This window comes from Lycorma delicatula, chromosome 4, assembly GCF_047948215.1.
Source record: "Lycorma delicatula isolate Av1 chromosome 4, ASM4794821v1, whole genome shotgun sequence".
In the NCBI taxonomy this organism is placed as follows: domain Eukaryota; kingdom Metazoa; phylum Arthropoda; class Insecta; order Hemiptera; family Fulgoridae; genus Lycorma; species Lycorma delicatula.
The window spans coordinates 62016360-62030797 of NC_134458.1; the positions used below are offsets into that span (position 1 = coordinate 62016360).

The 14438-nt window shown below is 31.9% G+C and overlaps 1 protein-coding gene across 1 annotated transcript in view; it reads right to left on the minus strand.

Moving 5' to 3' along the window:
- Dhc62B (Dynein heavy chain at 62B) overlaps positions 1-14438 on the minus strand; it is a 253254-nt gene that overhangs the window by 119927 nt on the left and 118889 nt on the right. The window contains exons 32-33 of the mRNA XM_075361705.1: positions 6909-7030; positions 2714-2891 (exon numbers count right to left, since the gene is read on the minus strand). Of these exons, the coding sequence (XP_075217820.1) occupies positions 2714-2891; positions 6909-7030 (300 nt within the window). The remainder of the gene's footprint in view (positions 1-2713; positions 2892-6908; positions 7031-14438) is intronic.

A 14438-nucleotide genomic window follows, 5' to 3' on the forward strand; every position in this document is an offset into this window, starting at 1 on the left:
ATATTATGAGATCAGTGATGCAAATTCAGTACAAAGCTAACAAAAAATTGAATAAGACAATAAGGAAAAATATTAACTTTTTTCCAAAAAAAAGATAAAATGCAGATCAATGCAATAAGAGTAGGAAAAGGTTCATGCTGTATTTCAATTTCTGATGAAAAAACTACAATTTGTATCAATGAGCAATATAGTGTCATAAATAGAGTTCAATATCCAAATTTCAAACTTCTGTCTTTGCTAAGTTAAATATTACTTTTTTCATTACTACAACTATCAATATTTCTATGTATGCAATGATTAATTAAAATGTTCTATGTTATGTAGTTTGTAAGGTAAGCTGTATAATAAATAATACAATCTATTTAATTCATTTTTTTATCAATTAATAATTATTAGTAAAAAGTCCTAATAGTAAAATAATATTAATTTTTTTTTCATGATGCTCTTCTATAAAAGCTTTATGTATAGTCTCAAGCACTTTCACAGTAAACACTACTTCTTCAGATGAGATGTACATTTGTCAAAAAATATTTTGACCAATGTAGTTAGTTGTTCTTTGCTCCACAAATCTCTGGTCCAAAGTCATCTTGAATTTTGATCATTAATTTGGAATAGAGAAAGAGCTTGCACAGCCGAGTTGATTGAGAATGTCAAACAGAAATTTATTACTTAGATGGAGAAAAAATTCCCCAATATACTATTAAATAGGAATGATGAGGTCGTTGTTTATGACATAAGTGTCAACCTTAATAAAACGTTGGACATTTTATGATACTGAAGTCTTTCAAAAGATACTGAGTGCCAAGTGTCATACCTTTGGATATTGGCCTTAGAACACCTGTGCATGGTGTAAGAAATTATAATAAGTATAAACTTAGAATTGTAAATGACTGCGCATCTATTGCCAGATATCTCAGAGAAGCTAATGTTAATGAGAATGACGTGGTAGATCCTTTTTTTGACTCAGTAGCTGATTTTATAAATAGGCTATTTAGTTGTTCTTTGCTCCACAAATCTCTGGTCCAAAGTCATCTTGAATTTTGATCATTAATTTGGAATAGAGAAAGAGCTTGCACAGCCGAGTTGATTGAGAATGTCAAACAGAAATTTATTACTTAGATGGAGAAAAAATTCCCCAATATACTATTAAAAAGGAATGATGAGGTCGTTGTTTATGACATAAGTGTCAACCTTAATAAAACGTTGGACATTTTATGATACTGAAGTCTTTCAAAAGATACTGAGTGCCAAGTGTCATACCTTTGGATATTGGCCTTAGAACACCTGTGCATGGTGTAAGAAATTATAATAAGTATAAACTTAGAATTGTAAATGACTGCGCATCTATTGCCAGATATCTGAGAGAAGCTAATGTTAATGAGATTGACGTGGTAGATCCTTTTTTTGACTCAGTAGCTGATTTTATAAATAGGCTATGTGGAATTTTTCTATATGTAAAGTAATAATCTGCTTACTGAAATGATGAATCGCTTCATTCAATATTAATTTTATTACTATATAATATTTTATTTATGATTTATTAAATTTTGTTTAAGATAAATGATTTTTAAATAACTTCTGAATTTTATTCTGTGATTTGGACAGTAAACAAGAGTATTTAACTGTTCTTGTTCTAAATTGAAAAAAAATATTATAAATGCCAGTAGTTTGCATTTATCCAGTTTAACCAAAAACTGCATCAAACATCACTTTGATAACACCTTTGATATGTAAAACTCCTAGTTCATTACACAGGGGTTTGAAGACTGGCATTTTTTTCCTTTTCATATTCTTTTATTTTGAAGATACTATTCCCTGAGAATTTCAGGTATTGTTAAACCATCATGTTGTAGCAGAATACATTTTACTGTCTAGTCCAGGATTCTTTGACATCTTAACTATTACATCTATTTAACAATAAAGCTAAATGCAATCTGTCTTCAAATTTCAGAATTAGGAGGCTTGGATTAGCTCAATAAAGTTTGTCGATAGTGCAATTCAAAAGTCAAAATGCCATCTCAAAAAGGGATATACATCTGGCTATTAGAAGGTGCTAGTTTGGTGCTACAGATGGAGCCAGGGAGGTCACTGATACAGAGAAAGACACCATCTAACCACAGAGGAACTGCTCATGATAAATGTGTGACAGAGGTAGTTAAATGATTTACCTGTGACTAAATTTATATTATTTATTGAATACTGTAATTTTATCAGACTACTTTGGATTTTTTACTATTATATCAGCATTTTCATTAAATGCTTTTTAGGCCAAAGATTGTCTTGCGGAATAAAACCACATATACACCATAAAAAACACAGTCACACAAAATGTACCTCTATGTATTAGTAAGAGCATTCATTGATAAACTGATCTTGACATTTTTTAAGCTCTCTAATTTACTATCTTCAGTATGAGAGTGAAAAAAACTTTCTTTCTAGTCTCACTTAAAGCAGAACACCTTGTGATGAAGATAGATTTCTGATAAATTTCCAGTAGGGTACAATTTATTGGCTACAGCAAAAATGTAGAAAATAAGTGAATGGTGTTAATAAGAAGTTTGTCTCAGACTGAATAATAAAGCAGAGGTTCATTTCCAAACTTTGTTTCTAGGTACTTATTGGTACTATTGTATTAACAAATAGAATTTCAGATCAACTATAAAACTAAAACGTTCATAATGAGTACACAATGCAAATTTCTTTTTTACTATACCTGGGATGCAGCAATGCTCAATTTATCAAGTCCATCAAGATATTTCAACTTTGCAGAAGTCCATTCACTTTGCTTTTTACTGCTAAGGTCAGCATACAACTGTATAAAACTGAGGAAGGATTCGGATGTAACATACAGTTTTCTACCAGTTATTTTATAATATCTCTTGGCACATTCCCTGTCAAATAAAAATGTATATTATTTTTAAAAAAAACACTGTATACACTGTATTTAAAAATTAAAAACTGAACTAAATATAATAACGTTACATTATTAAAAATTTCAATAACTCTCTTCAAAACATTTTCAGACATTCTTACAATCATCCTCAATGATTTGTGCTGCTCTAACCTTGGTGTCAGCAGATTTTTTTACAAGTTATTCAGGCAAAATTATTAACTGTATTTTAGAATGAAGTCAAAAAGCATGCTGGATTTGAATCATTTCTGTTCACTTAGTACATTCGTTTCCAAAGTGGGTGATAACACCCCCTTGTGGGCACTGGAGGCCTTCAGGGTTGCAGTAGAAGACCCATAGAAAATTGGGAGCATTCAGGTATTATGATAAAAAATGATTGTATTCAAACTACTTTAACTTTGCAACCAAGAGACTTAGAGATGACTAAAAAAAATTATAGCTTGGATAATCTACTTTTTGACAGTATACTTAAGATTTCAGAAATTATCGACTTAAAAAAAAAATCAGTGAAAAGAAAAATTTTTTAAATTTGAAAGTTCTTCATGTTTGATCGAGCACATAGGGGGAAACAAAATTTGTTCAGTAAATTACATTAAAATCGTTTAAATTCTAAAGAATTTAGCTTTAATTTCTCTTTTTGTACATCTTTCTATGATTTTTCTGAACTGCAATATTTCACTTTAATGAAAAAAGGCCACTTTTGTCTTTAATGCTGCATATTTCCCAATCTAAGCAACTTATTTATACAAATAAACATGGGAATTAAAAGGTTTTGATCTAGCTTCAATGATAAATTGTGAGGTTTTTAATGTAGCGTTGCAGTTTTTGGCTTTTGTTCATTTTGTGCCAAGATATTGAAAAAATCTTTAAAGACTGAGACTGCTACATGTACACCCACTCAGCTTAACCCAAGATCAATTGAATATGCTGTCACTATTGTTGTATAACTGTACAGATACAATTGTAATTTTTTTGAAAGCAATTTTAATAAAAATACTTCCAAATACGATTAATCATGTGTTTTAATAGCTCTCATTTAAAATGTAAATCTGAACTCTGAAATAGGATGTGCCATGTTTAAAAACAATAATTGCAATTGCTGTTTTTAAGATCGCATCTTATAAACAGCAATTGCAATTATTATTTTTAACAGATGGTAAGTTTAAAAATTTTGGGGGGTGCTAGAAAATGTTTGATTCTCAATGTGGGGGATGGGTGAAAAAGTTTGAGAATCAATGATTTAGTATATTGTTGTGTTTCTTAAGAAGAGTTAAGTTGTGGTCATTTTTTGTGATGTTGAACATCAAGGTTATTGTCAATGTCTGTGGATCTGATTCACATCTATAATGTAGTCAGAAAAATGAATTCTACATTGTTATGGGGAGGGAAAACTTCCAAGTGTTCTACATATTTCAGGTGCATAGTGTTTGTTTGCTGATTGTTCTCTGCATGGAATTATTTCTTTTGTTTTGTTTGTTGTTTTGAAAGTTATAATGCATCCTGATATTTTAAGCTGATGAGCTATTTTCCCTGAATATTCTTTGTTTTTGTATGTTAATGTGATGAATTTTTTTCTTTTATGTTTGTTTTATTATTTATTTAGCGTGCAGTTAGGAATACGTCAATGTGCATGCAGTTACATTCAATTATGTACACAATGCATTTTATGGGGTTGTTCTAACAGTTTTAAGGTGTCAACGTATATTAATGGAACCGGATATTACAGAAACACAACAAACAGTGTTTATAAGTAGTTTTCTGTCTGTGATTACACAGAAAGAATTATAATTATAGAGTGCACTCATGAGTTACAACACATAATGATTATTATTTAAATTTATCAATATTTTTCATCTACAAAAACGAAGTGTGTGGCAAGTAGCTAAAAGCCGACTATATATGAAATAATAAGTAAAAAGTGATAGCGCAATAATAATTTTTTTGAGCAACTTCAATTTAAAAAAAAATGGTCTCGATCCGCCCAAAATTTGAGGAGATGGAGCGATTTTTTCACACTCCCCCGATTTGAGGTTACGAATTCAGTTTTATTCGCGCGCGACTGCAGCAGATACAATTAGCTTGTTCAAGGTCACATGAATTTTGCCAGTGAGAAAATGAATGATTGAACGTTGTAACGTTTGATCTGTCGCGGTGTCAGAGGAGTGCCTGGGGAGTTGGTAGCCCTTTATCTCCTGCAGACTATAATTTATCGAAATGAATAGTTACTATTAAATAATTGTGACGTCATATGACCTTGAACTGTGCTAACGCCGACACATTGCTGTGACATCATCAGAGCCGGTATGGAATGCCGAGGTCATCTCCACATCGCGGCCGATACAATAGCGTAAATGAGTTGCAAGCTTCATCCAATTGTAGGAGGGGCAGTACATCCATAAGCAAGCATGCTAGACTAGGCTTTGTGATTCGAAAATATACAATTATGTAGCGAAACCACCTCAAAAATGTAATATAGAAACATATATGTATAGAAACCTTATATCCGATAAACAAGATGTTTTTTTTCATTTCTTGATAGTATAATGGAAGATATAAAATGTATGCTGATGGATTCAATTAAAAGGAGGGTTCAATTAGGCTTAATCTCGTTTTTACAGGTGTTATTCAGGAACAAATGTTATATGGAAACAAAGAGATATAGAACTTGATAACGGTGGTGGTGAAATTGAGGTGAAAGACAAAAACTGTTTAGATGACTCGTTTATAAATGCATTCCGCTTAATTCATGATAAGGCCTTAGATCGACATACAATTTATCTGATTAGTGTGGATAGCTTACTCCTCCGAATAAATGTAAACTGTAAACGGGTACGTTGATCGGACGAAGGTAAATTGAAAACGGGTTTTTATGGTAGCGATAACGAGCGGAATTCAAAAAAATCAGACTAAATATATGTCAACCTGCACTATTTAGTGCTGTTGAAAATGCATTCGATCTGAATCTGGTAACATACTAATACAATAATGAACACGGTGGATTAAAGGACATATTCAAGCAAAATTTAAAACAAAATATCGTAACCTTCTGACCGAAACGCTTCATCATAAAAAATCACTCAAATTCAACGTATTCTTAGAATTTACACACGAACGATTTCAGTTTATGGCAGACGGAAATGACCATCACATAACAATAGATACAAACTTCAAAACATAAAATTGTGTTTTGAAAAATTGTGTCAACGTTACAAGCGAAATAAAAACTGTGATGGTACCATTAGAAAAAATTAAAGGAAGTGAAAAAGAAAGATGAAGATTTCATGAATAAGGTTAAGTTACATGAATCAGAAGCGATCAAATATATAAACAAACTATCTATATCGATTGACGATATAAATGCTGTGATGTTATCATTCAAACAGAGATTAATGGAAGTGAAAGTGAAAGATTTCAACACCCAAGATTTCTAGCAAGCCATTCTCACAACATACGTAGAAAATAAAATGAAGTTCATAAATGATGTTAAGTTACACTTATCGGAAGCGATCAGGGAACATGATATCAATAAGAAAAAAGCAAAATAGATAAGGGAGAAAATGACTGGGAAGACTTTCCCGAAAGTTTTGTAATCAGACCCAGTGTTGGTGAAAATTTCAATATTGAAATTGGATTGGAAAAAAAGCTGAAGCAACATTTAATGAACCATTCTCATATATCACTGTGGTTTCGTCGCAATCTGTTAGTAGGTAATGATCAAAGGAAGTTGATGCTACTTAATATATATATATTTTTTAGTAAATTACACATACACTACAAATAAGAAAAAAAAACAAGGGTGTCCTACTTCCGAATAAATAAAATTATAAATAAGTATTCTGGAAAGCAGCAGTCAAGACTTTCTGCACCAAGTTATCCACTTCACAACAGTAAAAGGTTAATAAAATAGAAAAAAAAAAATTAAATTGACAAATCTTTTATTCTTAAACACAATAAAATTAAAACTACTAAAACAAATAATTGTAAAAGGAATTATTACCTAGCAGTAATATAAATGTATTTTGAAGCGCAGACTACTTTTTTGTTTAAGTTTTCATCTTCCATCTTTACATCAGATAAGTAGAATTTAGCAACCTTTTCTAGTGCATCTTCAGGCCAACCCTTAACAACAAGTAAAAAATGTGAACTACTGATATGATTTGCAATGGTGTGCAGTGGACATTTGGCATTCAGGACAGGTCTTTATTATGTAAATCACATTCTTGTAGCAGTGAAACATACTTTCATTACATAATATTACCTACCTTTTTCAATTTAAAAGTAATAATTTTGTTAATCACAAAAACATCATTTCAATTTATTATAAAAATTACATATTTTCATTGTAAATAACATTGTTTTTAATCATTGTAAATGATTAGACATTGCAAATGTCTACATTTTTTTGCACCTTAAGTATATATTCATTGATATTTGACAGAAATTAAAATAATGTTCCATTTTGTTTCTAATAGCAAGATATAGACACAAAGCATCAGTCTGTCCTTTTTTCATTCGAAGGTATAAAAGGATGAAGCAGTATTACATGGAAGTAACAAAAATCACACTCATTCTTCTCTTGAACAGTGAAAAAGTATTCACATGTGTCACATTATGAAATCATTACGTGTCACAACAGTAGTAGTGATTCATTAGTCAACTAAGAAATCTCAAGTAACTGGTATTGCAGACCACAATTACAACTCAAATTTCTTATGTTTTGATTAAATTAAGTAAACTATTTAGATAATAATTACACGTGTGTACAAAATCATATGCAAAATAGTACCACCTTTTTGCTGAACCCAGAATAATCCTCAACATTCCTTTTAGTATGCTGCTAAAAAAATTAATTTAGTTTAATAAAACTTTATAAGTTTAAGTTTACAATCTGGTATTTAAATCATCAAATAAAAAAAAACAAATTGAATAATGTTTTGTCCCCCTCTGTCATGATAAAACATGGGCTTACAATTAATCAAAGATACAGAAAAAAAATGTTTTTTAACACTCTTAATTCTTTGATACAAATTTTTTCTATATTTATGAAACATAAATCAATACAGAATATATCTGTACTTATTTGCACAGGAAGATAGCTATCAGTTTCCAAAATGTAGGGAATAAGTTCACAATATCATTAAATATTACTCATACTCGATCGATTAAAAATAGCATTTGGTTGTAAGAAAATTTCATCAACATTTGAGTGATGAGAATATTCATATTTTTTCTCAAAAACTTCACTCATTAAGCCTTACAATATTTTATTTCAGTTTTTTTTATTTATAATTTTTTTAAACGGCAATTCTTATATTTTTAAAGAATAATTATCTTTCAAGGAATAACATTTTAACTAAAATGAGCATGAGTATATTCAGTGAAAATCAACCTCTTCTGCCAATTATGAATTGTGTAATGCTGTTTCAAAGGTACTGGTCACATCAAGGTATGCTGCAGCAGTTTTTGCAATTTCTCCAAAGCATTTGATAACATAATTTACAGAAAAGACTTATAAGAAACCAAGGGACTGTGTTTAGGGAATTCCTTTCTTATTAATAATCTTTTATAATCATCTATTTCATGTGGTATTATAAACAAATAAGTAGATAATTTGAATACAAATTTGTTTAATTCTAACATAGAAATCTTTTTGAAGATATTTTTAGAAAAATTACAAAGATCACAAAATATGTTTTTCTTAAAGAAGTATTAACATTCCAAAAAAAAACTAATTTCTACTTAAGAAAAATAAAAATTAATCTTTTAAACAAATAATGAATTGATAAAGTGAATAATAATGAGTAAACTGAAAAATAATAATAATAATGCCACAGACAAATGCAACTCCATGTCCATGCCATAACATCTACGCACATGTCCGGGGTGGGCAACATCACAGAACTTCCACTTATGTTGGCCAATGGAGCAATAGTCTTGCTGAGGAGGTCTTCTGTGGAGTACGGGATTGGTGGTCCCGAGCTGGTTGCTGTTGTGTTTCTCGGTTTCACTGTTTGTACCGGGGTTGAGGGGCATGACATATCTGTTTTGCCGATGCAGGGCAGAGTGTGGAAGGGGAGTACCCATCCCTTTTCTTGGATGTGGAGCCAGGTTGAGGATGGACTACTGCAAGCTTAGCTCTGCCTAAGTCTTGCACCGGTCAGCGTGAGTCAGTCACTTCGGCCGTTGGGAGGGATTGTCCTAAGAGTAAGGGTATTGGAGCCCTGACCGCTACTCCGAGCCCTGGAATGTCAGTATCATGGATCAGGCAATTTCTGACTGCCTGGCCTGGGTTAGAACTATGGAAGGCAGCTGGCTGGGAGAACCCAGGCAGGATCTATAATCCAAAAGACGCCCAACCATCTCTCCACCTGCACCTTATGACATATTGACTGACATATAATAGATTTATGCAAGCATCTACATCCACATCTTACGTGGTAGAGGGTCCATGTAAAAACCCTTGTCCAGGAGAACTTCTATCTTCAGAAACAAAGAGAAGTAAGAGTGTCAAGTTCAGTGAGACAGAGAAGAAGTTTTGACCTAAAGCTTTGGACCAATTCCAAACTATCTGGTGATAAAGAAGAAAGAAGGGGATTTTTCTAAAATTAGTCCTTTTGTGATTGCTCATGGGATCACAGAAACTGCAGGAGGACCTGTAAAAGAGACCAGGAAGACAGCTATGGGCTTGTTTGTGGAGACCATCAATGACCTACAGTCATCATGGCTATTGAAAGATACAAAAATAGGACTCATCGATGTTGAGGTTGTACCATATAGTACATAAATACCTCCAAGGAAGTTGTGTGCAGTTATAAACTGCACAGAAGAAGAGATCTCGAAGAGCTTCAGGAACAAGGAGTTATTGCATGTCGACGTTTGAACACATTCAATGTAATGGAGAGGTTGTGCCCTCCTTGCCGCATGTTTTAACATTTAACAAACTTAAGTGTTCCTGATAAAATTAAGGCTGGCTTTCATAGATTGGATGTCTGTCCTTTCATCCCGAATCCATTGCAGTATTTTAATTGTCAGACATTTGGACATACTGTGGCGAGATTCACTATGAAACAAATATGTCCCTGTGGTGATCCATTACATCCAGATGACCCCTGCAAGGATCCACCGGTTCATGTTAATTGCCATGAATATCATTCTGCTAGATCACGAAATTGTCTGATCTACAAGGAGGAAGTAGCAATACAGAAGGTAAAGACCATTCAAAAGGTCAGTTACTTTGAAGCCAGAAAAATTGAACTTAGCAGATCACTGAAGTGTACATCCTATGCTCAGGTTGCTGCAGTTTCTTTCACACCAAAGGGTGTTTGCCAGCACTGGGAAGCACCAGCATCAGATCATCTGAACTGGTACCAGCATTGACAAGCTAAACGTATCATTGATCACAAATTGAAGAGTCGACCAATTAGAGAAAGTAATTCAAAGCCGATGATGAAAAAAATGAATGTCTCTACACAAAAAATTGTTACACAACTGAGGAATGAACCTTCAACCAGTCAAAAGCCAAAGGAAAGCGAAACAAAAATAAGGAAGACTGAAGCTAAAGTACAGATTGAAAAAAATTCCTCACTCAGGGATCTGTGAAACCAGAAGTAGAGATTTTAGAAAAGGAAGATTTCAAAAAACCAATAATGGAGCCTCTGAAAGCATGGAGGCCTTTAAACGAAAGGGTGAGCATTTCGGCCGCCTTACATGCTCTAGCGAGGAGTATATCAAGTCTCAACTCTGATGCACTGCTGACTGCACCATTAGGGCTGGTATCATCTGATACCAGCAGCAGGAGATCCTCGGTGATTTTAGAAGAATCTATCTCTGAGGCCTCAGACACCCTGGAGTTTGACATTGACGCCTTCAGGAGGATGAAAAAAAGAAAGAAGAAAGGTTGACCTTAGGGTAAGCCTGGGTGATGAAATTTAAGAAGAAATTAGTTTATATGTACTTGTGAATTTATTTTGTTTTTGACAATATTTTTTTAGAAATGGTTACATGTTTTATATATTTTGAAGTGTTTTTTTAATGTATTAGTTTTAAGTGGTAAGGGCCACTATACCATATCATACCATATACCATACCATATATCATACCCTTTATACCATATCATCTTGTGCTTATCTGGTGTTTTAATATCTCTTGACAAGTTTATTTTTTGGATGATTTATCATGACAAGACTAGTTTTTAGACTTGTCGCTAGTAATATTATCAGGGAGGGAAAGTAAATTTTAGTCAATGCCCCTAAAATTTCAACAAAAAAAAAAGAATAACAGTAATAGATGAAATTTCTTTCTTGTAATTTTTCAAGTACATATGAACAAGATGAAAAAGACAAGTGTACTGACACAATGACTGCATTCAGCTTCCTTAGTATTTTCTTCCTTACTCCAGTGACTTTTTATTACTACTATCAAATACCTAAACTATCATGTATAGCTTGTTTGTTCATTGGTGGCAGATAGAAACTGGATATGCTGAAGCATTGCAGCAATAGTTTGTGGTAAGGGTAAGCAACTTATCAGTTGAGATCAGAACTCCAAGTATAAAACATTGTGATTACGTACTTTTCTATAAACATTTTATATGTTTTTATAACCAACAACTGCATTTAATAATTGCATAATCGACCTTTGTTTGCAGCTGTTATTTGTTAATAATTTTATTAAGAATGCTTCTGTTGTTAAAGAAAATTTATTTTTTAATTAATTTTATTTAAATTGTTCGTAAATTTAATTACTGCAGTGTAAATATAAACCAATAATGTTGCCAAAAACCGATAAAATTGGGGGAAAGAGGATTATCAAAAGTTAGACTCGAGCAGTTTATTCTTAATATTTATAATTTTATAAAGAAAGAGGCCAAAAAAGTACAAGCAAAAAATTTAAAACAAATTCAAACTCGTTTCAAAAGTGAACATCCATTAGATCCCTTAAGTGCATTTTAAAGCAACAAGAACATGAAACTAGTGGAAGTGAATTCAGTACTCCTTGTAAAAAAACGGCTGGAAACAGTTGAAGACTGACCGGGATGATTTCAACAAAGATGTTATTCAGACAGAGGATGGTGAATGAATTTCATTTATGGCATGGAGACCCCTCTCTAAGGACAATTTTGCTATTAGTAAAAGAGCAAATAACATTTGCAGGGGGCATTTGGAATAATCATGTAGTCATGAAAAATTCAGGCTTCTGGTGGAAAAAAGCTGAAAACAAAAAAAAATTTGATCAACAATGATGATATACAAGATAAACGGTTGCATTACCTGCGCTCCATAACATGGTAGAAAGAAGAAAATTATGCAATTAAATACATAGATGAAACCTACATACATTGTTTTCCCACATGAAGGGTTAAGCATGGACTGATGGAGAAGGGTTGAAAGCCTCTGTTTCTAAAGGGAGTCAAGAAATAGTTAATGCAGGAGGAGAAGACGGTTTTATCGAAAATGCTCTCCTAATATTTAAGTCTGATCAAAAAATGGGCAGTTATCATGACGATATGAATTTTAGTTATTTTCAAAAATGGGTTGTGTCTCAACTACTAGCAAATCTGTCACTCCGATCTGTAATAGTCATGGACAACGCATCGTATCACAATGTTCAAATAAATCCAGCCCCTAATTCAAATTCAAAAAAACAAGACATGATCGACTGGCTCATTAAAAAAAAAATATAATTTTAACATGAAATTTTCAAACCTGAATTGTATATGATGATAAAACTACATAAACCATGATTTAAAACATACAAAATAAATTTTTTGCTGAAAACAAACATACTATTGTCAGATTGCCACCTTATCAGTCTGACTTAAATGCTATTGAGAATGTTTGGGCATATGTTAAAAATTACATCACCCAAAAGAATGCATTATTCAATTTTGAAGACATAACAGAACTGGCGAAAGAAAAATTTAGTGAAATAAATGAAAAACCTCTGGAAGGCTGCAAAACTGTGGAAAATTATGAGACAAATTGTTTAAAACTGGAATCAATGTTAGGCAAAATTTACAAGCGTTTTATTGTAAAATTACATAAAGCGGATTTTAGTTCCGAAAGTGATGATGAAAAAGACATAATGAGTGGTGTTGAAGAAATAGTATAACTTGGAAAGAAATTAAATATGTTGTGCATTAGGTAATGTATTAGTTTTGTTAAGTCTATTAAAAATTATTCAAGGAGCCAATTTGGAAATGGTGTAATATTATAATGTGATTAATTTTGGAATTAAGGTGTCGATATTTTTAATAAGTTACATTTTTTACATTACTATTACCATCATAGTCATAATAATACGTAATGATTTTTTATTTTATTATTTTGCTGAAAAATCAGATTCTATTGACATCAAATGAATTAAGATTTAAGAAAGATGATTTATAGAGTATGTTTTGTTATATTAAGTTTGATTTGTGTACAGTGTCATTAATTGTGTAAGTTGGACATGTGGTAGTGATTCTTATTAATAAAAATAATCATGAATTAATGTCACCATCCACGATCATATAGCTAAATATAGAACTAAAAGTACAAATAATTAACAAAAGATCAAAGACAAGCTTTGTTTTACTGAAGTAGATGTATGATTAGCTATGGAAGTGTAATACATTAGGAACATTAAGAAATTTGGTGAAGGCAAAATTATGGAGGCGACTGTTTTTAATAATGCTTGTAAATGAAGGTTTTCTCTCTGTATTCCAGTTGACCAAAACTGTCAACTGGATCAAGACTGCTAAGAGTTCGCGCAGTTCTTACACTACCAGTCACCAAACAAACTGTATGTACCTGAAAATAACTGAATAACGCAAAATATTCACCTGTAAATACTTGTATGTTTTTCAATATGGTTTTGTGACACCTTAAAATTACTTATATACCAAGAGTAGCAGCTTTTATGAATGTTCTTCTAAAAATGTATACAGAAAGCTAAGGGTTATTGGCCCTAATAAATATAAGAAGTTAATTAATTTTGTAAAACATTTCGTAGGGATTTTAGAAAAAGATAGTTTTGTCTGACAGAAGTGAAATGAGGGGTATTGCTTTGAGCTTTAAGCTGTAAATGGAAACCTTTTCGCATCATCTTAATTATCAAGAGTCTCAACCTGTTGCTGCCAAAGGCTTTATGGTAGACAGAATGACTTTTTCTAAGATTTTTAATAATATACTATAAAAATTTAATATACTTGGTATATATGTATTCTCTTGAAAGTAAGGAAGAAATGAAATACAAGAAAAACAGTTATCTTGTTTTAAATCCCTAATGACACAGGGACTATAGATATACACATACAAAGAACACAGATAAAGATCTATGGAGATGTCTACATAAATAGAAAAGAATATTTAAGTATCAATACCAACCTGACTCACAATTCTACATAAAAATTCATATACATCAATGCATTATGACCTAGAAGTACCCAAGATAGTCATACAGAAAAGAAACTCCATGAAATTTATGAGCATATAAGGGAATGGTAGACGTCTCGGGTAAAAAATGAATCCAATCTTTGGCACAGTCA